Below are 23,711 nucleotides of genomic sequence, written 5' to 3'. Positions count from 1 at the left end.
GTATTTTGGAGGAAGGGCTTTTACTTTTGAAATTTCCTAGGTGTTATTCAGAGAAACCAAAAGACAAAAAATTTTAACTGTTCTCACTCTTGAGAACCTTTATTCTAGGTGGGGAGCTAGACCATCCATCCGAAAGGCTGAGGAATAAGAACAGATGAGTGTATCATAAACAGAATCCCCGCATATCTGAGGACTCTGCAAAAGAGTAGTCTTAATGGAGTGATGTTAATTATGGAGGACCGAATGATGATTTTTATCTGTTTCTGTCCTCTAGCAGGAGGGACAGATTTCCCTTAGAGGCTGGTGAGGGTCGCCGGTAGTAAGTTTCTGGGGCTGAGGTCTCCTTTGTGCCCTGTCTCCTCAGAAAGAGCTGGGCACCTTCGCTCAGAGCTCTGTCGCACTCCACCAGTCCATTCCTGGCTTTCAGACCTTGTTCCAGCCCTGCAACCTGCTGGGGGCAGTGCAGCTCATCGAAGACTTCAACACGCACGTCAGCATCGATTGGAGTCCTCGCAAAACCGTCAAGAAGACTGGTAGGGAACCCGTGTCCACTTCTGCTTTTTGCCTGCATTGAGAGGTGGGGGTCCTATCGCGAACCTCTCTTCCCAGGAGACAGAACATCTGTACTATCGTCCTTGGTCCCCACTGTCTGCGTTCCAGGAGGACGTGACAGTGTTTGGGCTTCCATGAGGGCTGGGACGTGGTCCTCGGCAGATGTGAGGGTGGGAAGCAGCAAGAGAGAGGCCAGTGGGGTCTGCGGAAGATGAAAGGCTCGTGGTCAAGTTTTTACTCTCTGCTTCATTAAGATACTTCTATTTCCCTTCATGGTTGTAGTGGTATCTCCATTTTGAATGAAATGTTGATTTGGGAATTAGGCACAAATTAGAGATGCTGAACATTGCCATTTTCAGTATTTTAAAGATTTGTGCAGGTTTGCTTTCTACTGTGCAGTTTTTAGTAATTTTCGAGAAGACATTTGCTGTTCCCTTGAACTGAATAATTGCTTCTGATTAGTTTCCTGGTTTAGCAGAGGAGCTGTGGTTTGAAATCCCTGACTCTTGCCGTTAGATTGAATATAGTTGAGTTCAAGTGCATTATGTTATAGACTCTGATCTGACGACTTTCTTAGCTCTGCAGTGGTAATGAAACGCTAACATCATGGCTTGGTAATGAATTACACATACAGTGTCCTGTGTTTTTCTTCTGGGGATATAAAAATACCATTTATGGAAGGAGAACTATGGATATAGTGGTGCTTTCCATGTCTGGAAAGGCAGACGTGCCTGAAATTGAGAGGCGTAGGCAGCAAGGCAGAAACGAGTGAGACTGAAATGCCTCGTTCCTTTTATGGTTTTTGTTCCCAACCCCAGGAGGAATCTGGGAGGACTTAATGAAAGTTAAGTAAGAATCAAATCAGATAAAGTCTAGAATACCAGATTTGTGAAGGAGACGAAAGGGGTTGGCATCTTATCCTGGAAGAAGGCAAGCATTGTTGCCGGTCCCGTCCCTTCCAAGGACTTCGGGGGAGGAGGCGGCCGTGTTTGCGTGCACGCTGTGTGCCAGGGCTCGTGCTGCTGAGGGAAGATGAGTGTGTCCGTGTTCAGTGGCACCGAGCGGGACTCCCCGTAGGCACATTGGGCTGAGGACGATGCTGGGAACTTCTGGGGGAGGGGAGGTGGGACACCGCCAGGAAGGGGAGCTCTAGGTAAATGCAGACATGCATTCAGAAGCTTTTGTGAAGCCCTCTTTTGTTCTAGAATTTCATTTACCACAGAATTGTTTCCTCACAGCAGACGAATTTCCCTGTTTGCCAAAACAAGTGGCTTGGATCCTGGCCACAAGCAAGGTTTTCATGTACCCAGAGCTGCTTCCAGTGTGTTCTCTGAAGGCGAAGAACCCCCAGGATAAGATTTTCTTCACCAAGGCCGAGGACAAGTAAGGGTTTGCTGTGGGGGAGCAGAAGCACCGAGGGCCCTGAGGAGAAGACCTAGTTCTTTCTCTTGAGCTCAGGGCAGTCAGGCACGTGTCACCCGGCACGGACACAGGAGACCGGAAGCCGAGCCGGAGGGCCGGGCGCAGCTCTGCGGCGTGTCTGCTTCAGTAGTGCTAGGCACTGCTCTTTTTGAGGAACAATGTAAACTTTTTGGAAACATTTTAACTTGTTTTTTTGCTTTTTTACTTTTTATAAAAACTAATCTCATAGTACTGGTAGAGGACATTTTTCAAAGGAAAAAATTTTTACCCATTATCCTAACCACCTCATGACAACAATTTTTCTTTCCTTCTTTCTTTCTTTCTTTTTTTTTTTAAAGATTTTTTATTTATTTATTCGACAGATATAGAGACAGCCAGCGAGAGAGGGAACACAAGCAGGGGGAGTGGGAGAGGAAGAAGCAGGCTCATAGCGGAGGAGCCTGATGTGGGGCTCGATCCCATAACACGGGGATCACGCCCTGAGCCAAAGGCAGACGTTTAACCGCTGTGCCACCCAGGCGCCCCCTTCTTTCTTTCTTCCTTTCAATTTTAAGTAAGCTCCATGCCCAGCATGGGGCTCGAACTCACAACCCCAAGATCGAGAGTCACATGCTGTACTGACTGAGCCAGCCAGGTGCCCCCTTTGATTTTTCATATAATTACTGGCAATTTAAGTATAATTTTGTTTTGCTTATTTTGACCTAACACCGTGAAATCGTTTTTCTGTGCTCTGTGCTGGAGCGCTGTCCTTGCTCTCGTTGCTGTGGGCTGTCTTCTCAGGTGCTTCCACGGCCCTGGCACGGCCGTGTTAGTGAGGCCTCAGCAAGGATCTTTGTGCATAGAGCTTTTGAAAGTCTTTTGAGTTTATCCCTTTGGGTAAGTTCTCAAGCGTGAGATTATTTGGTAAAGGTCAGGAACGTTTTCCTGGCTCTTGATGTGTACTGGCCCCCTGCCATCAGCACGTGATGGTGGGTAGGTGACCGCGATTGAATGGGTTATGTTGGGAGGCGGTATTGGTCCTGATTTAATACATCTCACACCATGCCCATTATTCATTTCATATTTATTCTGTTAGCCCCTTTCAAATCCTTTTGAATTTTGTTCGTATTATTAGTGTGAAGCACGTCGTGATCTGCCATTTTTTAGTGATTCATGCCCATTTTTCCTCTTCCCGCTTGACCGGGCACGCCTGGTTGCGTCTCCGTCATCGTACTTACTAGCTGTCGGTACGCGCCTGTGGTTCTCTGTCAAACAGCCGTTGGCTTGCACAGGAACGAGGTGTGCGCACGTCGGGGTGTACCCTGGGGCTTCTCTGGGGAAAGGACGTTCGCAGAACAGAAAAAGGCACGATTTAGGTCATGGCTCCTTTCTCAGTTTGCTGGCTTTAGGGCTAAAGCACTTCGAAGGGACCAAGTTTCCCAAGCTGCTGATGAGCAAGTACCTCCTGGCCGGCAAGACCGCCCACCAGCTGACCGTGAGGATCAAGAACCTCAACATGAACCGGGCGCCTGACAACATCGTCAAAGTGAGTGCTCAGCCTCGCAGCGGAGGGCCCTGGCTTCTCCCGCCAGAGTGGGCTCCGTCCCCCTCTGGCTTTTCCAGGGACATTGACCCTTGTTCTCCTCTGGACTACCTTCCTTTGTTACGGGTATTTCTCCTAAAAATAAAATTACTCCAACTTTTTTTTTTTTGTTAAGATTATTTATTTGAGAGAGGGAGAGAGCATGAGCTGGGGGGTTGCATGGGGCGAGGGAGAAGCAGACGCCCCACTGAGCAGGGAGCCTGACTCGGGGCTCGATTCTCGGACCCCGGGATCATGACCTGAGCCGAAGGCAGATGATGAGCCAGCTGAGCCACCCAGGGGCCCCAGAGTTATTCCAGCTCTTAGAATATTTCTCAACTTCACGTTTCCCTTGAGCCACTCCTGTCTCTTTCCCGCCAGCCTTCTGGAAAGGGTAGACAGCACTCCTCTGTATCCTTCTTATACCTTTTTCACATGGGTATGCCTATCAAAGTTAAAAGTATATATTTTATAAAAGGTAAATAGTCTAAGTGATTTAAATAGTCAAATAGTTCTGTGAGGCTTATTATGGAAACTATTTTTCTCCCTATTTCTTACTGAAGTTTTTGAGGGGTGATGTGTCTACACCACCGTATCTGGGTGGCTTGCTTGTCATTGCCACCACTTGGTGCTTTGGATTGAAGCTTTATTTATTAAAGCGTGACACGGACGACAAAGACTCGGTCCTCTCACCGCCACAGCCCTGCCATCATCACGGGTGTCTTCTGTCCCCCGGTTCTCCCACTAGACCACAGTGTTGGTTAGATCGGTTTCGGGGCTCACATTATAAGTGTGATTAGGGCTTGGTGCGTGTCCCATAGCTGAGTGGTGTGGTATAGTGTGATTGCTTTCCTGCCGGAGTTGGTAATTGCATTTGGGGGAGCGGGTGGGGCTTGGTCTTGTGAGGTATTACCTCACTCTGTCGAGCTGTATTCAACACTGGAGTTTCCTGCAGTGCTCTGAGTCCCTGGTTCGTGTGTTCGAACAATGTTGGTGTTCTGTCATTTTCAGCTTCCTGAGGAAGGCGCTCTCCCAGCTCCGCTGATGCCGTTCCCTCTAAACGTGTGGCTCTCTCGTCTCGCTGCACAACTGGCTTCTTGGGATTTTTCTCCCCCACCATCATGGGTTCATTTTGCTTCTTTCCCGTGTGCATCCTCTTAGTCCCCAAACCCACATCTTTCTTGGTCTTACTAACTTCTTGCAGCGGAGCACGTCCTCATGGCATTCTGGGGAAGAGTGCTTGAGAAACAGGTGCGTAGATTTAAACTGGCCATATTCCTGGTGTTCATGCTGCGTGGACGGGTCTGGAGGCCGCATCCTGGTCTCTGTGTGTGACCACTGTCACCATGTGACATAAGGTCTTACTGTTGGGGGAAACCGAGGGAAGGCTATGTAAGAGCCTTCTGTCTTACTTTTGCAGCCTCTTATGACTCTAATTATGAGGTTAGAAATAATTTTATGAGAAAGTGTTAAGGGCCTTGCTCCAGTTTCTTCTCATTGCTAGTGCTGCCTCTTTAGATTTGATGCCATTTGTCTCTTGAACCTATGTGACCTGTGTCCCCCGTGGCCCTCACCCCAGCAGCATGTAGGGTTTTTCCTTTTTTCCATTGTTTTGGGCTTTTATGGTGCTGTGGATGCCTCAGTTTGGGTCCAGTCTCATTAATTCTGCAAGGACTGGGCACCCCGCCCCCCTCCCCCCTTCATGCTCCCCCTGGGCAGTACCCTAGGCCTCCCAGTGGTCTTCTTTTTTCCAACACTTTGATATTTTGTTGTACTTTCTGGGGTGTTACTTCAGTTTTTTCTTCTGACCTTTCTGCTGAGTTAGCTCTTTATTTCTCTGGTTATATTTTTAATTTCCAATAGCTTTTTTATATTCACTGAATATTCTTTAATGGCCAATGGCAGAGGGAGTGTGGGAAGCCGGAGAGGACGAAGGCTGGACTTGTCCCCTGCGCCCCCTCCCACAGGGTGCCTGCTGGCTGCTGTGCCTGGTGGCCTCTGTCCACCTGCTGCTCGGCCGGGGAGAGGCTGCCCCTGGCTACAGCCAGCGGGGTGGGATTTGGGGGGTCACTGCCTTTTCAACAGCTTCTGCCTGCCCGCCTCATCTTTACGTGTTTCCACTTCCAGCTTTACCCCCACTTCTCGAGGTTTCTGCTGTCTCACCCTGTGGCCAGCCTCCAACATCCGTGTTGTCGGCCCTTAACTTTTCGCCACATGACATTTGGCTTTCTTGATTCTCCTGTGTCTCCACTCATCCATCTGCTTTTAGTTTTGAAAATTTTGTTGCTTTCACCTTTTTTTTCATTCTCTCTCCTTATACGCTTTTACCTTAAAACAATGCCCTTGTTTTCATGGGGTTTTAAGAGGGACAAAGCCAAACGGATGTTTTAATCTGTTTTTAACAGTACGTTTCTCCTTAACTCTTTAACCTCGAAAAGTGTGGATATTATCCCTGCAAAGATCTGGTATTTCCCCATTGGTGATGCCGTGGCTGCTTTCATGGCCTCCTTCTGCGTAGCTGTCCGGTCGGGACTGTAGCTCCCATGCTCCTGCAGCTGCTCCTTCACAAGCTGCTCTTGCCCCACTCTGTCCACGCGTCCGAGTTTCTGGAGACTTGCAGTGTGTCTGCTCACGCTCCTGAAGTCTGAGTCCTTGGTCCCGGTTCTTCCGCCCACTGCCGGCTTCACGTAGCCAGCTGTTGCCAGGAAGTCTTCCCTGCGTTGCCTCCTCAGTCCGAGCTGTGTCCCTCTGCACCTTCCCGTTTCTGCCGGCCACCACCAGCACCCTCCCCTCCCCCAGGTCCCCCTGTTGTGACCTGTGTCTCTGTGGGACCTTGCGGTCTGGCTGTTGTCTCAGTGCACGAAGTTGCAAGTTGTCCTTGATCACCATATGCCAGGCCGTCCCCAGGTCCTCCGTGTTCTACCCTGCTTCCTACCCTGATGCCTGCAGCCTTGGTGTCAGCCTTCGTGACGTCTGCATTAATGCCATTGTTTTCTAACTGGTGTTTCTAATTCTGGCTCCTTCCATTGCTGCCGTGGCCACCTCGAGATAACTTCCGGGTGGAGTTCACACTGCACAGCATGGCATGGAAGGCCCCCCTGCTTTACCTCCGACTTGTCTCTGAGAGTCTCTTCACATCTCTCTGTTGTAGCCAGACCAGTCTCTTTGTGGTTCCTTAACACGTTCATGATTTGGAACAAGAAGGGTGTCTGCGCCTCCCTGCCTCCCTCAGCCAGCCCTGTGCCATCAAGACTCATCTGTAGTCGCAGCTGCTCCAGAAATGTCTTTATTGTTCAAGTGTGACGTGGGCGTCATACTTGTGTATGCGTCTTTGTGCTTTTTTACAGAGAATTTCGTCTGTTTGGCTCTCTCTCCTGCTGGTGTGTGAGCTCCCCAGGAGCGGGAATGGCCACTCCCACTGTGCGTGGGCCTCTAGTGGGGGCTCTGCAGATGTGGGTTGGGTGGGTGCGTGCTGTCACTATTGGGATTTCTGCTCATTTACTCTTAAAACTGCCGCAGTCCCTGCTTTCCCTTGCCCTCTGATGTCCTTCGCAGCGTTACTTCCTTAGTGGGAAGCTTCCGTGGGTCGCGGATGAGGGTTAAGGTGCTGTCGTGACAGCTGTTGAGTAGGAGCAGATCTGAAGGCCGGTGGCTCCGACCATGTGCTTCCTTTTCTCTGTGACCTAAACTTCTCTCTGTCTGGTGATAGCGAGTGTGGCAGAATGTTCATTAGGATTGAGAGCTTAGTGTAATTTGAAATGGAGAGCATTTAGCACGAGCTGGTTATGGTCATGTGCTAGGGGGAGGGGGCGTCTCACACTGCCGCACACTTCGCTCCCCAGCCCGACAGAGAGCAGTGTTTCTGGAGGGAATGTAACTCGTATGTCATTTCTTCATGCTCAGTTTTATAAGAAGACCAAACAGCTGCCTGTCTTGGTGAAATGCTGTGAAGAGATCCAGCCCCATCAGTGGAAGCCACCTGTTGAGAGGGAAGAGCACCGGCTTCCGTTCTGGTTAAAGGTACAGCCTTCCTCCTCGAGGTGTGTAGGAGGCAGGAGGACACTAGCCCTGCCAGAGACATCGAGGGTTACTTTACACGCCCGGGGCCGTAGCTGTAGGACGGGGTTTAGCAGACCTTCCTCCTTCCCCCTTCCTCTCCTGCTGCTTCCCCTTCCCCCACGTGACTGTACCACCTTTGAAAAGTAGTGGGTAAAATGATATGGTGTTTCTATAGTATGTAATTAGGATGTAGTCCTTGTAGAAATTGGATATCCTGCGAGAAAACTCCTTCTTGAAAAGATTTTTTGAGACTGTCCTAGAAAGGCCCCTAAAATCCCGGAAACCCCTTTCTTTTTGCCCAGTCTGACACTTGCTGGATCAGTGTGTTCTTGTTCTGATAGGCCAGTCTGCCATCCATCCAGGAGGAACTGTGGCGCATAGCAGACGGCGCCAGAGGGGTAGGAAGTGTGACCGGAGCCACTGAGGTCAGCTCAGAGCCGGGCCTGGGAAAAGGCAGCTCGGAACTGGGGAGTGAAACTCCGTACCCACTGCTGTTGCCCAAGGGTGTAGTCCTGAAGCTGAAGCCGGTGGCCAGCTGTTTTTCCAGGAAGGCCTGGAGACAGAAGCGGCCGTCAGTCCTGAAGCCCCTGCTCATCAGACCCAGCCCCTCCCTCCAGCCCAGCTCCACTTCTGGGAAAACACCAGCTAGGTCAACTCAGTCTGAAGCCCCTCCGAGCAAAATGGTGGTCCGGATTCCTCACGTGATCCAGCCGGCCACTGTCTTACAGACGGTGCCAGGCGTCCCTCCGCTGGGGGTCACCGGGGGCGAGAGTTTTGAGTCTCCAACAGCACTGCCTCCCACGCCCCCTGAGGCCAGGACCAGCTTCCCTCTGTCTGAGCCCCAGACCCTGCTCTCCTCTGCCCCTGTGCCCAAGGTAATGCTGCCCTCACTTGCTCCTTCTAAGTTTCGAAAGCCGTCTGCAAAGCCGAGAGCCTCCAAGAGAAAGGGGGCCAAGGCCTCTCTCTGTCTGGAGCCAGCTTCACTCCTCCACCCGGTGCCCGTGATCTTCACCGTGCCCGCCACCACTGTGAAGGTCGTCAGCCTTGGCAGCGGCTGCAACGTGATCCAGCCCGTCAGCGCGGCCGTGGCCCAGGCTCCTCAGACCATTCCCATCACCACCCTCCTGGTTAACCCAACTTCCTTCCCCTGCCCATTGAACCAGCCCCTTGTGGCCTCCTCTATCCCACCCCTAATTGTTTCCAGCAACTCTGTGAGTCTTCCCGTCCCATCCACCCCTGAAGATAAGGCCCAAGTGAATGTGGACGTTGGTTGTCCTTTGGCTGAAGGGAAAAATGCCTTTCAAGGCCTAGAACCCAAATTAGAACCCCAGGAACTATCTCCTCTCTGTGCTCCCGTCTTCCCCAAAGAGGAACACAGCCCAGGGCCCCCAGCAGCAGATCGAGTGTGCCAGGAAGAGCGGCCAGAGAACAGTGCCTGTGGCTGGACTCTTGTAAAGGCCGAGGATGGGAGGCAGGCTCTGGAGCCGCTGCCGGCAGGGGACTTGCAGGAAATGGTCAAGATGGAACCTCAGGACCCTGGGGAGGATGACTCCAGTGGGTCCCCTGGGCAGGACACCTGTGAGGACATCAGAGAAGAACGTTCTGTGGGAGTGGACGCTGGCTTCCCAGGTGAGGAGCCGAGCGGTCCTGGCGAGCTGAGGAGACAGCCAGCCTTCCAGCAGGAGGACGAGAGGAGCGAGCCGGCTAGAACCTTGTCAGCTTCTCGGGAACCTGGGGATGAGGGAGACTCCGGAGATGTGAGCAGAGGGTCTCCCAAGATCGCTTCTTCCTATGCCGGCCCTGAAGTGGTACGCAGCAGCCCCCCGGGGAAGTGTGAGGACCTCGCCAGCTCTGACGGCCAGGCGCTGGGGACCCCGGCTGGGCCGGAGGCTGGAGGAGAGAAGGACGGGCCAGAGGAAGAGGAAGAGGAGGACTTTGATGACCTGACCCAAGATGAGGAGGATGAGATGTCGTCAGCCTCTGAGGAGTCTGTGCTCTCGGTCCCGGAGCTCCAGGTGAGAGCTGGGGAGGACCCTCCGCTGTTCTGTGGCCTCAGTCACTCGCTTGATCTGTTGACAGGCCCCCTGCTTGCTTGCTGCACTTAGATAGGTCTCCTGTCATTTTTATTTGACGTTTGAATACAGTGGGGGACAGTTTTGGGGGGGGGTTGAGGCGAGAGGGGAGGAAGAGGGTGAACGTTTACTTGGGTGTTCTGTGTGACTCAGCCACTGAAATGTTAGATTGAATCACACGTGCACAATTTAAAGGCCTAAACATGTAGATCGTAAGTGTGGACCCCAGCAAAGGAAAACTGTCTTCAGGGTAGAAGGCAACCTTTCAAAACGCATCTTCCCCCACCCTGCGTCCCGACTCCGTGCTGGGCCCTGGTGGCCGCGCCGCTGGCCTGTGGTGAGCCGGCGCCAGCCCTGGGGACGCTGTCGGGGACTTTGCAGGAAACGATGGAGAAACTGACCTGGCTGGCCTCTGAGAGGCGTGCGGGCCAGGAGGGCGAGTCCGAGGAGGAGAACTCCCAGGAAGAGAACTCTGAGCCCGAAGAAGAAGAGGAAGAGGAGGCAGAAGGAATGGAGAGCCTGCAGAAGGAGGACGAAATGACAGATGAAGCCGTGGGAGACCCTGTCGAGAAGCCGTCGGCCACCTTCACCTCGCCCAGGACCGCTCCGGAGGCAGAGGCCAGCAGCGCCCCGCCAGGTGAGTGGCGAGCCTGATGTGCCAGGTGGTCTCCGCTGGCCTCCTTTCTAAGTGCCATGCTGAGTGGCTGGTCTGAAAACCAGGTGGGAGTTTTAGAGGAAGTCGTCTGGGACTCCTCTGCACACTCCCCTCGCCCAAGCGTGTTTGCCTGGAGCCTTTGCAGAGAAGCGTGCTCAGACATCTCAGCTGTGCCTCTTACTGGCTGCCAGGTTTGTGTTAGGCTCGTGCAAGCTTTTGTGCGGGTCCTCCATGCGTCTGTCACGCATGCGGCTAAGAGCTACGTTTATTTGCGGTTCCCCACCAAGACCTAGTACCGTGAGAGCCTGGCGAGAGCCCGTACTCCTGTTCACGACTCCCGTTCTCAGTATGCAGTAGCTGAGATCCCCTTCTCACTGTGGGGAATGCGGCTGGCCTGACACACGGTCGTGCCTTCCTGACACACGGTCGTGCCTTCCTGACACGTTCCCACTAGCCTCTCCTGGGGCCGTCCCGGACAGGATTTGGGTGGGGTGGGTGCGTGTGGCCGATGGGAGGAGTGGGGTTGTGGGGCCAGAGCAACCATCTTTCTTGTGTGTTTTCCCAGGAGAGAGCGGCCGAGCTGCTGGGAAGGGCCGGGGCAGTCAGCGAGCTCGCAGCAGGCGGGGAAGCCGGGCCCGGGCCAGCAAGGACACGTCCAAGCTGCTACTGCTGTATGATGAGGATATTCTCGAGCGGGACCCCCTCAGGGAGCAGAAGGATTTGGCCTTTGCTCAGGCTTACCTGACCAGGGTAGGCAGGGGCTGCTTCCCGCTACCGCCCGTCCCTCCAAACGAGGCTTCTTCCAGGGACCAGTGTTGAAAACAGAGTCTGATTTTCAGGCTTCACCGCCGTCTTGTATGCCTCTGCCTTTGCTCTCTCCTGGCCTTGCCCTCATATCTGTGTGAGAGAGACTGGACACAGGCTTCCGTCGTACACGGCTTGTTGCGAATCCCTCAGCATCACCCCTCATTGTTCAGAACGCGGGGAAGGGTGATGCCACCATCATCAGTGAGGGGTGACTTTGCTGGGTTGGTTAAAGCGGGCCTCTCCCGAGCCCTCGGCTTGAGAAGGAGGACCGTTGGTGCACTGGCCGGAGAGTGGACCTCCGGGAAGCGCCCTGGTCTTCAGAGAGCTGCCCCCCTGTGCCTGGCAGTTGTCCTTGGAATGTAACCCGCCAGTTCCTTTATACCCCTGGTGAGGTGGCCTACTAGCAGTGATGGCTGTACCTTCCTGTCTGCTCACGTTTTACCAACATTGCTAATGTGTGCATTCTCTCCCCTCATGCGATACTGTGCTGCGGAAATGGGTGTGCCGAACGCTCCGCGACTATTTCAGCGTGGGGCTGAGATCAGGAGGGAGAGTTTGGGGCTGGGCTAGAGGAAAGCTTGCTTGGTTTTGTGGGGAGGGCCGTGGTCCTTGGAGAATGAAGGCGTTTCCGTGGCCTGCCCGCGGAGAAGGAGCTGCTCCTGACTCGCCGCTCCGCGTCTTCCGTGAGCTGTCAGAGGAGGGGCCTCTGCAGGGTGGCTCTGGAGTGCTCTGTACCAGGACAACTCCTCAGTCTACGGCTTTCTTGTACTGATGGCAGAACGTCTTCCCGCGTAGGTTCGAGAAGCGCTGCAGCATATCCCTGGCAAGTATGAGGACTTCCTGCAGGTCATCTATGAGTTCGAGTCCAGCACTCAGAGGCAGACAGCTGTGGATCTCTACAGAAGCCTGCAGGCTCTGCTCCAGGACTGGCCTCAGCTGCTGAAGGATTTCGCTGCCTTCCTGCTGCCCGAGCAGGCTCTGGCCTGTGGATTAGTGAGTGGGCGTGTGGACGCCACACCGGGGGGCTGCTGGGCCCGGGGACGGGGCGAGCCTGGGTAGAATTGGCTAACACTGTCCTCGTCTCTCGGCGGCTCCCGCTCAGACGGCCCTGCTCTAGCCCAGAGTGATCAGCGCCCCCTTGTTTTCAAGGGGTGATCTTCCCAACCCCTCTTCTCCCATTTTCTTGATATGTGCAATGAGGGGTTGTACCTTTGTTGCCAGTGGAGACTGTAGGTAAATCACGCGCCCTTTGCTCCTCCCTCTTGTAAAACAGGCGTTCGTTCCGACAGATACTTACTGTGTGCCCAGTGCGTGTCAGGCAGAGTGCTCGGTCTTAGGAATATAGTAGTTACAAAAGAATGACGTCCTTGCCCTCACGGAGCTTCCATTCTCTTGGGGAAAGTCAGGTGATAAATAGTAAATATATATGGTAAATGTATATAGGGATGAAAAGTAGATATGAACAATAAACTCTGTGTAACGCTTTCTAGCGCTAATGCTTTGTAGAAAAATACACCAGGAAGGGGGACTAGAGAGCTGCAGGGGGAGTGGGGGGGCTTGCAGTTTTATTTTGTACATGGTAGTCTGGGGTGGCCACTGTGTGAGGTGACATTCAAAATGTTGGCGAGTAGGTGTCTACACGTGAGGGATATCCCAGGAGTTCAGGATTGAGAGACACGGGAATGAAGGGTAGAGTGAGTTCATCTGGTCAGCTTGAGGCAGTCATGTGGCCCTGGGGTGGTGACCCCCCCGGCCCGAGCTGTCTCCCCGTGTGAGGAGGAGCGCAGGTGTGACCACTGTAGACGGTGACGAGCTGGAGCGTGTGACGTCACAGCCATGAGACAGCAGCTTGAGATGCGCATGTCTCTGGAATCTTTCCTTCACGTTTTAGGTGTCTTGGGTTGGTCTCCCTTGCAGCCCAAGGTACATGGACGCCAGGGTCCTTCGCACAGTCTGGCGGTTGTAAACCAGAGCCCCGTTCACCCCACTCCCCAGCCCGATGCTCTAGTTTCTTGGGCCTAGAGCCCTCCGGCCCACGCTCGCTGCGCACGTGACGCTCTCGCCTTCTTTCCACTGTGGTAGTTTGAGGAGCAGCAGGCTTTTGAGAAGAGCCGCAAGTTTCTTCGGCAGCTGGAGATCTGCTTTGCAGAGAACCCCTCACACCACCAGAAGATCATCAAGGTCCTCCAGAGCTGTGCAGACTGCCTGCCCCAGGAGATCACGGAGGTGCTGTTTCCTGTCCCGTTGCCTTTCTGCTGGCACCCGTGCCTATTCTCTTGCTTCGGGGGTACCTTGGACTTCGGAGGGGACGAAGAAGGCGAGGACTTTATCGGCTTTCCTGAAGCATAAACCCCTGGAACAGGGGGTGCTTGTCCCCTGAAACCAGAGCCTCACTGATCTCACAGGCTCAGGGATGCCATCAGTGCCTGGAAGGGAAGTTCAGGGAAGGAGGTGATGGGGCCGAGGGGAACTCGTCTGCTAGCTGTGCTCAGGTTGCTGCTGGAGCTGGAGGTCAGGAGGGCGGGGTGCAGAGTGTCGTCATCAGGGAGCAAACGTATTATTATTCCCCTCCAGTGTAGGCACGCGAGCAGGGAGGGGACGTTGACGAAGTCTTAGCGGTTCAAGAGAGGCTTCTGTGTGTCCCTCAGTGGAGTAGGAGGGTAGACCTTGGGAGCGAATGGAATTGGTTTGGGATGGCAGCCTGGACAGGCCCTGGGCACCTCATCCTTCCCTGACCACTCTCCCCAGCTCAAGACACAGATGTGGCAGCTTCTCAAGGGCCACGACCACCTGCAGGATGAGTTCTCTGTCTTCTTTGATCACCTGCGCCCAGCAGCCAGCCGGATGGGGGACTTTGAAGAGATCAACTGGACCGAGGAGAAGGAGTACGAGGTACTGGCCCTGAGGATGCAGTGGGCTTGGGAAGGGGGAAGGTCACGTGTCGGAGGGGTGCCTGCCCAGGGTCTGTGTTGAGTGGTACCCACTCGTCCCCAGTTTGATGGCTTTGAAGAAGTGGCACTGCCCGATGTGGAGGAGGAAGACGAGCCCCCCAAGATACCCACGGCCTCCAAGAGCAAAAGAAGAAAAGAGATTGGGGTCCAAAATCACGACAAGGTACTTGGGGTTGTTGGGCATCACCCGCTTGTCACGAACCAGGCCTTGAGTTTTCTGAGTGTTTCTCTGGCTGGGTGTGGTGTGCGGCCCCTGGGGCCCCAGGCAGTCGCGTCAGGCTGCAGAGCCCGCGGTATGGGGTGGAGCAGGGGAGGCGTGCAGTTGCTCAAGAGGCCCACCCACGGCCGCCCCATTAGGAGGATGCTCCCCCCTAGCTCTCTAGTTCGGAGCGGTTTGTCTTGCCCTTGGGTCTTGACTCCTTCCTTTCCGTTCGTGTGAAGAGGTAGAACCAGGTGTCCGCGCCGGAGCGGTGTCATGACAGCCGGTTCTCAGCTGTGAGGCGAGCTGCACGTACCTCTCGGAGGTGTTGCAGCTGGATCGCTCCTCACTTCGTTCCATGGCAGTGCGGCGAAGAGATGGCTCTTGTTTGCATTTGACCAAAGAGGAAAGGGACGTGCAGCGCGAGGCCGGTGCCAGGGCGTCGTGTCTCCTAAGTGGCAGTGCTGGGGTGCGGACCCAGGCGGTCTGGCGTCTGCTTAGACTCCCCGCCCACTGCTCGTCCGGGAGGAGGCTGTTTTCCTGTGTGTCTTTTCCTCTTCCTTGGGCAACTTACTGAACCTCTGGTCGTCAGTGGGGTAATAATGGCACCAGCGTCTGGGGTCCCTGAACAGAGAGTGTCCCTGAGGGGGCCTCCCCGTGCACAAAGCAAGTCCTCCCACCCCGAGGGGGTCGGCGGAGGGGGCAGAGCTCCAGGCACAGGGATGCAGGAGCAAAGGCGGTCGGTCATCCCGGGACTTTGCCTCAGATGTATCTGACTTCGGTACTGAAACATCTGGGCAGCTGGGTGGCATCAGTGCTCTGGGTCATTGCGGGTCAGGGACCTCTAGCAGCTGTGGTTGAGATTCCCCAGGACATGGGAAGAGCTGCTGTGCCGCGAAGGAGAAAGGGTGCTGGTCAGGGTGGGCTGGCTCAGGGGGCCCGCAGTCCCGTGTCCTCTCTGGGCACCCAGCACGCTAACGGCCACTAACCAAGCCCAGTGTCTCCTAGGAGGCTGAGTGGCCGGACGGCGCCAAGGACTGCGCCTGTGCCTGCCATGAAGGAGGCCCTGATTCCAGGCTGAAGAAGAGCAAGAGGAGAAGCTGTGGCCACTGTGGCGGCAGGGTGAGCTGGGGCCACCGGGGGGGCAGCGCAGAGGTGGGGGGCGCCGAGGGGCGGCCCGGGGTGGGGAGGCGGTGCTGCCTCACTGTGTGGCGCTTTCTTCCCGCATCACACAGCGTGAGCATGCGTGCACCAGACAAATAGAATCTTTTAAAAGTATATAATGGATTTTGCTTTCTGAAGATAATCCCGGGGGTAAGGAAGGCTTTTGAAATTGAAACAAGATGAACCACTTCAAATATTTATTTCTTTTCTTTCTTATGAAATACACAGACCCTAAAAGTAATGCCAGTTCTCTAGGGTAGGGTTGGCTGGCAGCAAAAATAGAGTCCTTGGTTCTAGGAGTGGGAGAAGCAGACATTTAAAATTGTCGGTTGACCTGCTGAACATCGTGGCACGGCTGCTTCCCGTGGTCGGCCCCCCGAGACAAAGGCAGTGAGGACACCCTTGACCAAGAAGGCCATCCCTGCAGGTCTGTGACGGCAAACCCTACAAGAGCAAGGAGCCCCAGGAGCTGGCGGGCAGCAGTCCCCAGCGGGAGGCCAGCCCTGGGCCTGCTGCTAAGGAAGCTGGGCAGGGCAAGGACCTGCCGGAGGAGGAGGCCACCGAGGAGCGAGAAAGCACGGAGGCGGCCCAGGGCCAGCCTGGCAGGAGTGCTGGCAGCGGAAGGATGCTCGTTCCTGGTGAGTGCTCTGTCTGCCAGCCCCGCCTCTGTCCCCGTTTCCGCCTCATTCTGACATGCTTCAAGCAAGAACTTGGAGCCAGCAGAAGTCTTTGGCCGCTGGACTACCCCTTCTTTTACTAACAAGTAATAGGAAATCCTTTTGTCTGGCCTTAACTTTGCTGTGACCTCTGTCCTCTGGCAGAGTTGGGGAGTGCTACCGTCCCCATGACGCGCACTCTCTTCCCCTGCCCTCCTGACCTCCGTGACCTGCACCCAAAGACGCGGTCTTTCTGGGCTGTGGCAGTGGGACCTTGTATCTCCACATAAGGGACTTCAGTCCCCGCCCTTGCCTCAGTCTTTGAGGTTGGGGCTCTGTCACAGTAGCCCACGTGCATGGCCCTGCGGTAACTCGGGGTCCCAGGTGCATCTCGACCCTGTCCCTCCCTCAGGTCTTTACTTTCCTCCTAAGCAGGACTAGCAGTGGGAAGCACTCCGCTGTCCCCTCAGGAAGTGACTCTTACAGACCGGCTTGTCCTGGGTGGCCCACGGCCCAGCTCGCCGGAGACGCCTCAGCTTTCCTCTGGTACTGGAGCCGCGCTCTGCACTGTGAGGAGAAGCCAGGCTGCGCATGAGGTCCTCTCCTGCCCGCAGGCATCCCCCGGACAGCAGAAGGAGGGGGAGGACCAGGAGGCAGTGGGTGAGCCAGAGGCTTCCATGCCGGCCTGGGAGGCTTCAGAAACAGAGAAATGGCCTGGAACTGTGGAGCCCCCTGCTTCCTTCCTGAGTCCCGTTTCCTCAAGGACCAGAGACGTGGGGAGAAGACAGGTGTCTGAGAGATCAGACACTCCAGAGAGCTGGTTGCTGGCAGGCAGAGCTGCGGTGAAGACAGCAAACAGGATGTCCCCTGTCCGTGAATCTTCTTCATCAGGAATTGACACCTCAGAGACTTCTTCCAAAATCCCGAGGGGAGTTCTGGCTAAAGACAGTGGAACCCAGGGCAAGGGTCCAGCGGGAGAGCCGCACCCAAAGGCCACAGAAGCTACGGTCTGTGCCAACAACAGCAAGGTCAGCTCCACTGGGGAGAAGGTGGTCCTGTGGACAAGGTAGGTAGGGGCGGGGGACGTGTGTAAAATGCATGGAACACATCTGTGTTCCTACCCTGGGATTAATCCTGGTGTGTGGGTTCCAGGGAGGCTGACCGCGTGATTCTCACCATGTGCCAGGAGCGAGGAGCGCAGCCACAGACCTTCAGCAGCATCTCCCAGCAGCTGGGGAATAAGACCCCCGCCGAGGTAAGCGGCTTCAGTCCTGCTAGAGCTTCAGGCCCCGGGGGCCCCAAGGAGAAGGCCGGGCAAGGAGAGGCCAGGGTGGCCAACCGAGAGATAAGCCCCAGGGGCCCTGAGGCCGGGCTTGACTCATCAGGGCAGGTGGTAGTGGTTCGAACAGAGGAAGGGCATTAGATTTTGAGGTAGAAGTCTGAGACATTCCATTCTAGTTTTGTTTTTAGGAGTGGTGTGATTTAGGGCCAAACCTGAAGCCTCTTGAGTTCCCTTATCTGTGAGGAGGACGCGGCCCTCACCTCCTTACTGTGTGGAACACAGGAGATTGTTCGCAGAGTATGTCGTGCTTAGCAGATGTGAAAATGTCACGTTCTCGCCCTAGGTTTCCCACCGTTTCCGAGAACTCGTGCAGCTCTTCCACACGGCCTGCGAGGCCAGCTCCGAGGAGGAGGACGACGCAACCAGTACAAGCAACACGGACCAGCTCTCTGACCGCGGGGACCTTCTGTCTGAGGAGGAGCTGGACGGGTGACTGTGGGAGCGCGCGGGTGTCATCTGCACCCACTTACCCCCGCCGGCCCCCCGAGGGAGGGCACCTGTACTGTGCTGGGATGCCCTTGAGCTCAGGACACAGAGCTGGAGGAGCCGGGGCTGAGGACAAGGACAGAGGCAGACTGGGGCTGGATGGCTGTGCCAACGTAGGCGTGGTTCAGGGTCCTCGGCAGCTGCGTGTGCTCGGCACTGGGGGGCTGGGGGGGACGCAGCTCCTTCTCTACCTTTTCCCCTTGGTCCCACGCACGTGTTTATTGTTCTGAGACGTGGTCATGGTGTTTCTAAGTGTAGCACACGGCTGTGCTGGTGTAGCGAATCCAGGACACCAGGCTCCTGCACCCGCGTGTTTATTGTAAACCAGCTCTTTCCTTCGATGGGAAAACCTTAGTCCACGAGGCCGTCCCCACCCTGGTAGCACTGGGCCAGACTGCCCAGCTCCTGCAGCGCCTCCTCCACGTCTCCCTGCTCCACTCCGGCATCCATGAAGCTGGCCCAGCGCCGCACGTCCAGTTTGCTGAGATCTCTAGCCAAGTCTCCGAGGGTCCGGCTCAAGGTGGAAGAGGAGCAGAGGGCCCCAAGCACTGGGATGCTCTCCACGGCTGTGGAGGGAGAGAAAGGGGAGCCTGCCAGTGGTGTTCCTACCTTGGGCTCTGCTGCCCAGACAGACCTGGCTGGGGCGCGAACCCCGTGAATTCTGTGTGCTGTCTCCTTGGCAGGCCAGTGCTCCAGAGGAAGGCCACTTCCCTCGGGAGCCATCGAGTGAATAAAGGGATGTTTACCTGTGGACGTCAGTTCCTTCCTCTGGGCAGGCACAGAGTGCCATCTCCCCTGTACCTTCACCAGCCACGTACCTGCCCCAGATGGCGGGCCATCCAGAACCAAACCGTGCCGGCTGAGGCTTGGGGAGAAGAGGCAGGGGTACGGAGGAGCCACCTTGCAGGGTGCCAGCAGCAGGTGGGCAGAGCTGTGGGGGTGAGAGCAGCAGCTGAGTGAGAAGAAGCTGAGGAAGGTCTGGGGTGTGGCAGGAGAGCTGGCATCACACTGACCTCCTGACTCTGGGCTGCTGCTGCTGTAAGTACTGGGCCAAGACGTCTTCCCCAGTGCTGCAGGCATGGAGTGGCGAAGGCAGAGGTGTCCCTGGGGCGAGCTGACTGCCGGAACAGAGCCAAAACCTCCTTTAATCTGTGGCAGTGTGGATATGGAGCTGGGAATTCTTACGTTCTCAGGCCATTAGCTGAAGTAGGGTGCTGAGTTTCTCTTAATTTTTTTTTTTAATATGGGGCAAAGGGAGGAAGAGGCAATGCTATTAGGATGTCCAGAGGTGTTAGGGAGAAAATGACGAGAGTCAGAAGTCTGACAAGGGCTCTTAAGAACCACCCGTCCTCACCTGGTGTGGCATGCTCTGTCTAGACCCCTCAGCACCACTGACTGGGCAAAGCAGCGTGTTCCAGAAGGATCCCCACACGCAGACAGTGGGGTCCATGCCGTGGCTCCTCCAAGCTGCACCAGGGCATCAGGAAGGGACTGGCCTGGGACCAAGGGGAAGGGGACGGTTGCTGCCGCTATCACCACCTAAAGGTAAGGGAAAGATCAAGTAAGCAAGCTTTTTCTCAGCGCTGACCCGTCCCTTCACAAAGCTCCACACCTTTTTTCCAGAGAAGTTCAGCATATCAGCCAGATGAACCATGGAAACTGGTGAGGAACGTAGGCGGTAAGGAACAGTGACTGTGTCCAGGGCTGTAGCCAGGATGGCAGCACAGTGGAAGGGCAGAGTGGCCTGTAAAGAGAGTACCAACAAGGGCACTTAGCCTTTTGGGTCTGGAGAGCAGAGTGTGAAGGCAGAAAGAATCCTGACAGCAGAGGGGTCCAGGTGCTTTGGGACGAAGCAGGGCTGTGCTTGGCCCAAGGCTGGACACACAGAGGACAATGTGCTGTACTGTGGCTGAGGTCAAGCTGAGGCTTCACGAAGAGGGATGGTAACAAACGTGCGGTGAGGGGTCGGGCGGTGGAGGTAGGGGGAGGGCGCTGTCTCTACCTGCAGTCTGAACAAGAGCCTTGAGCCTTACGTCATAATGTAGGTGAGGGAAGGTGACTGGAGGCTCAGGTCGCAGCCCCAGGCTCCCGCCCAAGGACAAGGGGCAGACCAGAGAGCTGTGAGCAGACATGTGTGCCAGGCCGAAAGCTGTGTTCAGCAGACGATAGATGTTTTTCTGGGGCTCCTGGGGGAGAAAAGGGTAATTGGTTTTAAGCAACTTTCTCCCTGGGCTGTCATCCCCTCATTTCTTCCTCCCTGACCCCGGGACTGCCTTTTCCCCAAGTTCTACTCACCCCAAGACTGTAGGGACCAGGGAGCAGGCCCCAGGTTATTATGCCCCGCCCTGAATACTCGTCCTGTAGCAACTCTGTGGCCTTTGCGCCTACCCCAGAGAAGCCATCGTGCAGGTCACATAGGATCTGGAAACCCTGGAGGGAGGCGAATGATGACAGACAGTACGAGAAGAGGCTTCTGCCCGTGCCCCCCGTGCCCCCTGCTACCTGCAGGTAGTCACATTCCTCCACGTAGAAATGCAGTCTGTCCTCCAGCTCTTCCAGGTACCTGGGCTCCTTTAGGATACTCTCGCCTTGGCCAAAAGCCTCTAGGCGACCTGCTTCCCTGCCATGCATGAACACTGTCCTGACTTGCAGGAACCCCGCCCTTCATCCCCCCCACCCCCAAGATCCTGTGTTCAGGAAGGGCAGAAGGTGGCTTCCAGAGACTCATCCAACACCCGTGGGGACCCAGTTCCTTTCTTCACAGCCTTTGGGGCCCCCATACCCATCGTGGTTGTACTTCTGAATCATACAGATGCTCCGGGGATGGAGGTGGACGCGGAGGAAATCTGACCAAACCCTGATGCTGCTCTCTGTGGGGATAAGTAGTTTGGGGGCTATAGCAGCAGTGAGTGGTGGGGGACCTGAAGGAAGAGCAAAAGTACATTTGTTTGTGTTCCAGTTCTGCCCGGTTCCCCATCCCGTAGTACCTGGTTGAAGCCTCACCTTTGCCATTGGGAATGGATTTGACCCTCCAGATACCATCACTACTCAGCACTCCCTGGGAGGGATGAGAAACATCTGCATTCAGTTCCAGCCAGTCCAGAAACAAAAGTTAATTTATTCTCCCTGATTTTGCTGGCCACACCCTAGTGCCTCCTTTCATTCATGTAGTCCCACTGCTTTAGGAAAAAAAGTGCTTTTTCCAAAAATGCTGTTTAAGATGATCAAAATCTTTTTTTTTTCCCTCTCTGCCCCAATGGGGGCAATCTAGTTATAGGGCTGGATTTAAAAGCTTAGAGCAGAGGCCCTCACCTCCGCACTCAGAAGGTCCTGAAGATAAGGGTTTTGGGGATACAGTTCCTCTTTGTGTGTGGTGAGATTTCCCTGCCTGAAAGAAAACGGAGTTTGGTTGATGACAGCGATAGTTTCCGATTCTCCGGCTTCTGTGCACATCCCCCCTCTGAGCACCAGATACCATGCTATCGCTGCATCTAGCTGTCTGTCCCCGTAGAGGCCACCTTCTTGTTTTAGGGAGCTCAGACTTCCTGTACAAAAGAGAACAGGCAATGTGAGGTCAAAGCCTAGCCCCTCCCCGCCTTCAGCTAATCTTCCTGGGGTCACCCGACAACCTGCTGCCACCCTCCCTCCAGCCGTTGCCTCTTCCAAGCTTTCTTGAATATACAGGAGTTGGGGAAAAAACCCTTGTCTAGCAGAATCTGGGCTCCATCCTTCCATTCCCAGCTCAGCCGTGAGCTGTGGGGCCCTTCGAGAGGGCCACGATTCACCCCCTCGCCGTCTCCAGGGACGAGGAGCCCGTTCCAAAGTCGGGTCGTGAACGGAATAAGGCTGTGCCTTCCCGTGTCCCGCGGCTGCCGGAGGACCGTGGGCAGCGGTGCACGCGGCTGCTCCTTGCTGGTCCTGCAGCCCGGGGTGGACGCAAGCACCCCACGCCCGGGGAACGCCTGGGCGCCGGTTGACCCCGGCCACCGCCTCACCCTTCAGATCCATGAGGATGAGTCTGGGCGTGTAGGTCTCCTGGCCGTGCGGCGTCCGGCCGGCCCGGTACAGGACGTCGGGGCACAGCTCCCCGGGCGGCTCCTTGGCATCGGTCGGGGCGCACAGCGCAGCATCCTGGGATGGCACAGAGGAAGGCCCGGCCTCAGCGGGGACCGCAGGGTCGCGCCCGCAGCAACGGCCCCGCGGGGTCAGCCGCCCGGGGGCCTCACCTGCTGGTTCCACCAGTGCGCTCCCACGAAACCCGCGAAGTGGCCCAACTGCAGCGTGAGCACCTCCCGGGCCCCGCCCGCCATGCCGCTTGGCTCCGCTGGGTCGGGCAGCCGCGACCGGCCTGCTCACCGCTCGGAGCCGATTGGTTCGCAGTTATGTGGGCGGGACCTCGTTCCCCGCGCTCTATTGGTGCACCGATACATCCTTTCCCCTCGGATAAGCGATTCGACAGGCGTCGGAGGCCCCGCCCACTCCCCCGGCGCAGCCTGCGTGAGCCGCGCTCTCTGGGGGCGGGGCCCGGCGCGGCCGGAAGTAGCGGCGCGGGGGAGGGCGTCGCGGGGTGTTTAGCGAGCGCTAGCCTATCCCGGCGCGCCGGTCCCGCGGGCGGCTCTGCGGAGACCGCTCCGTGTTGCGGCTGCGGTCTCCGCTCAGGGGCTGCTGCTGCTGACCACGGCGCTTCAGGAGACACACCCCTGGCCCGGAGGCTAGGCGCCCCTATTCCCGCGCCCGTCACAGCGCTCTGGCCTCCGGCCGTGCGGACTCGCCTGGCTCCCTGTCACTTTACGGGAATGAGGCGCCGTAGGCGGCCCTTCTCTCGAGGCTGTGGGACAAACTCTTCGTCAGCCTGCGTGTGCTTGCAGCCCCTTCCGCGGCCTCGCTGTGCGGGGACGCCGCGGACAAGGGCTCCGCTGACTGGGGCCGGGGGTCGCTCCAGCGGGCGGCGGGCGGGCGCTGTGCCTTCCTGTGCTCCTGCGCCCGCGCTCGGGTCCGCGGGGCTCGGCCCGGCGTGGACGCGGGGGTCCGCGGGGCTCGGCCCGGCGTGGACGCGGGGGTCCGCGGGGCTCGGCCCGGCGTGGACGCGGGCGGTCAGAAAGAAGGCTGTGCTCAGACTTGGTAAACAGCACCAACCTGTTTTCTCAAACTCATTACAGTGCAAACCGCCACCAGTGTAGGGGAGTTTCATTTGATGCTCCACAATCTTTAAAAACTGTAGTCCTAACCACTGGTGCGAATTACTAATGAGGTCGAGAGCTCTTCGTACGTTTATGAACCATTCTATCCTTTTTTTTTTTTTTGAGAACTGCACGTCCAGTCTCTTGGCCGTGTTCTTTTGGGTTGCCTCATGGATTTGTAGCAGTAGGTACTTACTGGGGATACAAAGCCTTTGTCAGTTTTATGTGTTGAAAATACCTGTTCTGTCACTCTGGTCGCCTCTTCGTTTCCTTAAAGGGAGTTTTTAGAAGAACAGAGTTTCATTTTGTCTTTTTAAATATAGTCACATTTATGGACCGTTTCAGATATTACTAATGCTGTTTATGTTGTGTTCTGGCTCTTGATCCTCTCTGTTGGTCTGTTCCAATTTCACAGGATATTTAAGCACCATGTTTTTAAAGTGTCTCAGAGTCCCCAAGGAGACTAAAAAAGGGGGGAGGGTGTTGGGGTGACAGAAGAATAGCAGCTAATAAATGTAGAAGGAATGACAGAATTTAGATTGCAGGTGTCCGTTTAAGAATTTATTCTGATGACGATCATCAATGGATGTTAAAACCTTTGGGTG

At 55.6% G+C, this 23,711-nt stretch overlaps 2 protein-coding genes across 6 annotated transcripts in view; one reads left to right on the top strand and one right to left on the bottom strand.

Annotated features, from left to right (window-relative positions):
• Positions 1-18,012, top strand: part of GON4L (gon-4 like) — a 62,783-nt gene extending 44,771 nt beyond the window's left edge. Inside the window, exons 17-32 of the mRNA XM_040635774.1 lie at positions 365-533; positions 1,791-1,935; positions 3,349-3,499; positions 7,439-7,555; positions 7,936-9,609; positions 10,048-10,303; positions 10,887-11,071; positions 11,924-12,121; positions 13,211-13,354; positions 13,877-14,020; positions 14,123-14,242; positions 15,287-15,400; positions 15,870-16,080; positions 16,534-17,164; positions 17,251-17,353; positions 17,724-18,012. Coding sequence (XP_040491708.1) covers positions 365-533; positions 1,791-1,935; positions 3,349-3,499; positions 7,439-7,555; positions 7,936-9,609; positions 10,048-10,303; positions 10,887-11,071; positions 11,924-12,121; positions 13,211-13,354; positions 13,877-14,020; positions 14,123-14,242; positions 15,287-15,400; positions 15,870-16,080; positions 16,534-17,164; positions 17,251-17,353; positions 17,724-17,873 — 4,512 coding nt within the window. The 3' untranslated portion in view covers positions 17,874-18,012. The remainder of the gene's footprint in view (positions 1-364; positions 534-1,790; positions 1,936-3,348; positions 3,500-7,438; positions 7,556-7,935; positions 9,610-10,047; positions 10,304-10,886; positions 11,072-11,923; positions 12,122-13,210; positions 13,355-13,876; positions 14,021-14,122; positions 14,243-15,286; positions 15,401-15,869; positions 16,081-16,533; positions 17,165-17,250; positions 17,354-17,723) is intronic.
• Positions 18,013-18,224: 212 nt separating this feature from the next.
• MSTO1 (misato mitochondrial distribution and morphology regulator 1) lies at positions 18,225-22,296 on the bottom strand. Of its 5 annotated transcripts, none has more exons than XM_040635776.1 (14): positions 22,153-22,296; positions 21,922-22,057; positions 21,402-21,471; positions 21,239-21,314; positions 20,930-20,984; positions 20,709-20,847; positions 20,429-20,546; positions 20,222-20,356; positions 19,960-20,112; positions 19,539-19,670; positions 19,281-19,465; positions 18,940-19,075; positions 18,745-18,857; positions 18,225-18,492 (listed from the first exon to the last, which is right to left on the bottom strand). In XM_040635776.1, exons 1-14 carry the CDS (start codon positions 22,234-22,236, stop codon positions 18,417-18,419), a joined length of 1,608 nt encoding a protein of 535 aa, XP_040491710.1. In that variant the 5' UTR covers positions 22,237-22,296; the 3' UTR covers positions 18,225-18,416. The 5 variants fall into 5 exon arrangements, with proteins under 5 accessions (XP_040491710.1, XP_008695223.2, XP_040491709.1 ...); XM_008697001.2 differs by having other exon boundaries at positions 18,940-19,044; XM_040635775.1 differs by having other exon boundaries at positions 18,940-19,044; positions 20,709-20,796.
• Positions 22,297-23,711: the final 1,415 nt, after the last annotated feature.

This window comes from Ursus maritimus, unplaced genomic scaffold (genome assembly GCF_017311325.1).
Source record: "Ursus maritimus isolate PB19 unplaced genomic scaffold, ASM1731132v1 scaffold_2, whole genome shotgun sequence".
NCBI lineage: Eukaryota > Metazoa > Chordata > Mammalia > Carnivora > Ursidae > Ursus > Ursus maritimus.
Note: the sequence above shows the minus strand (reverse complement) of the source record. Positions and strands in the feature narration are given on the sequence as shown.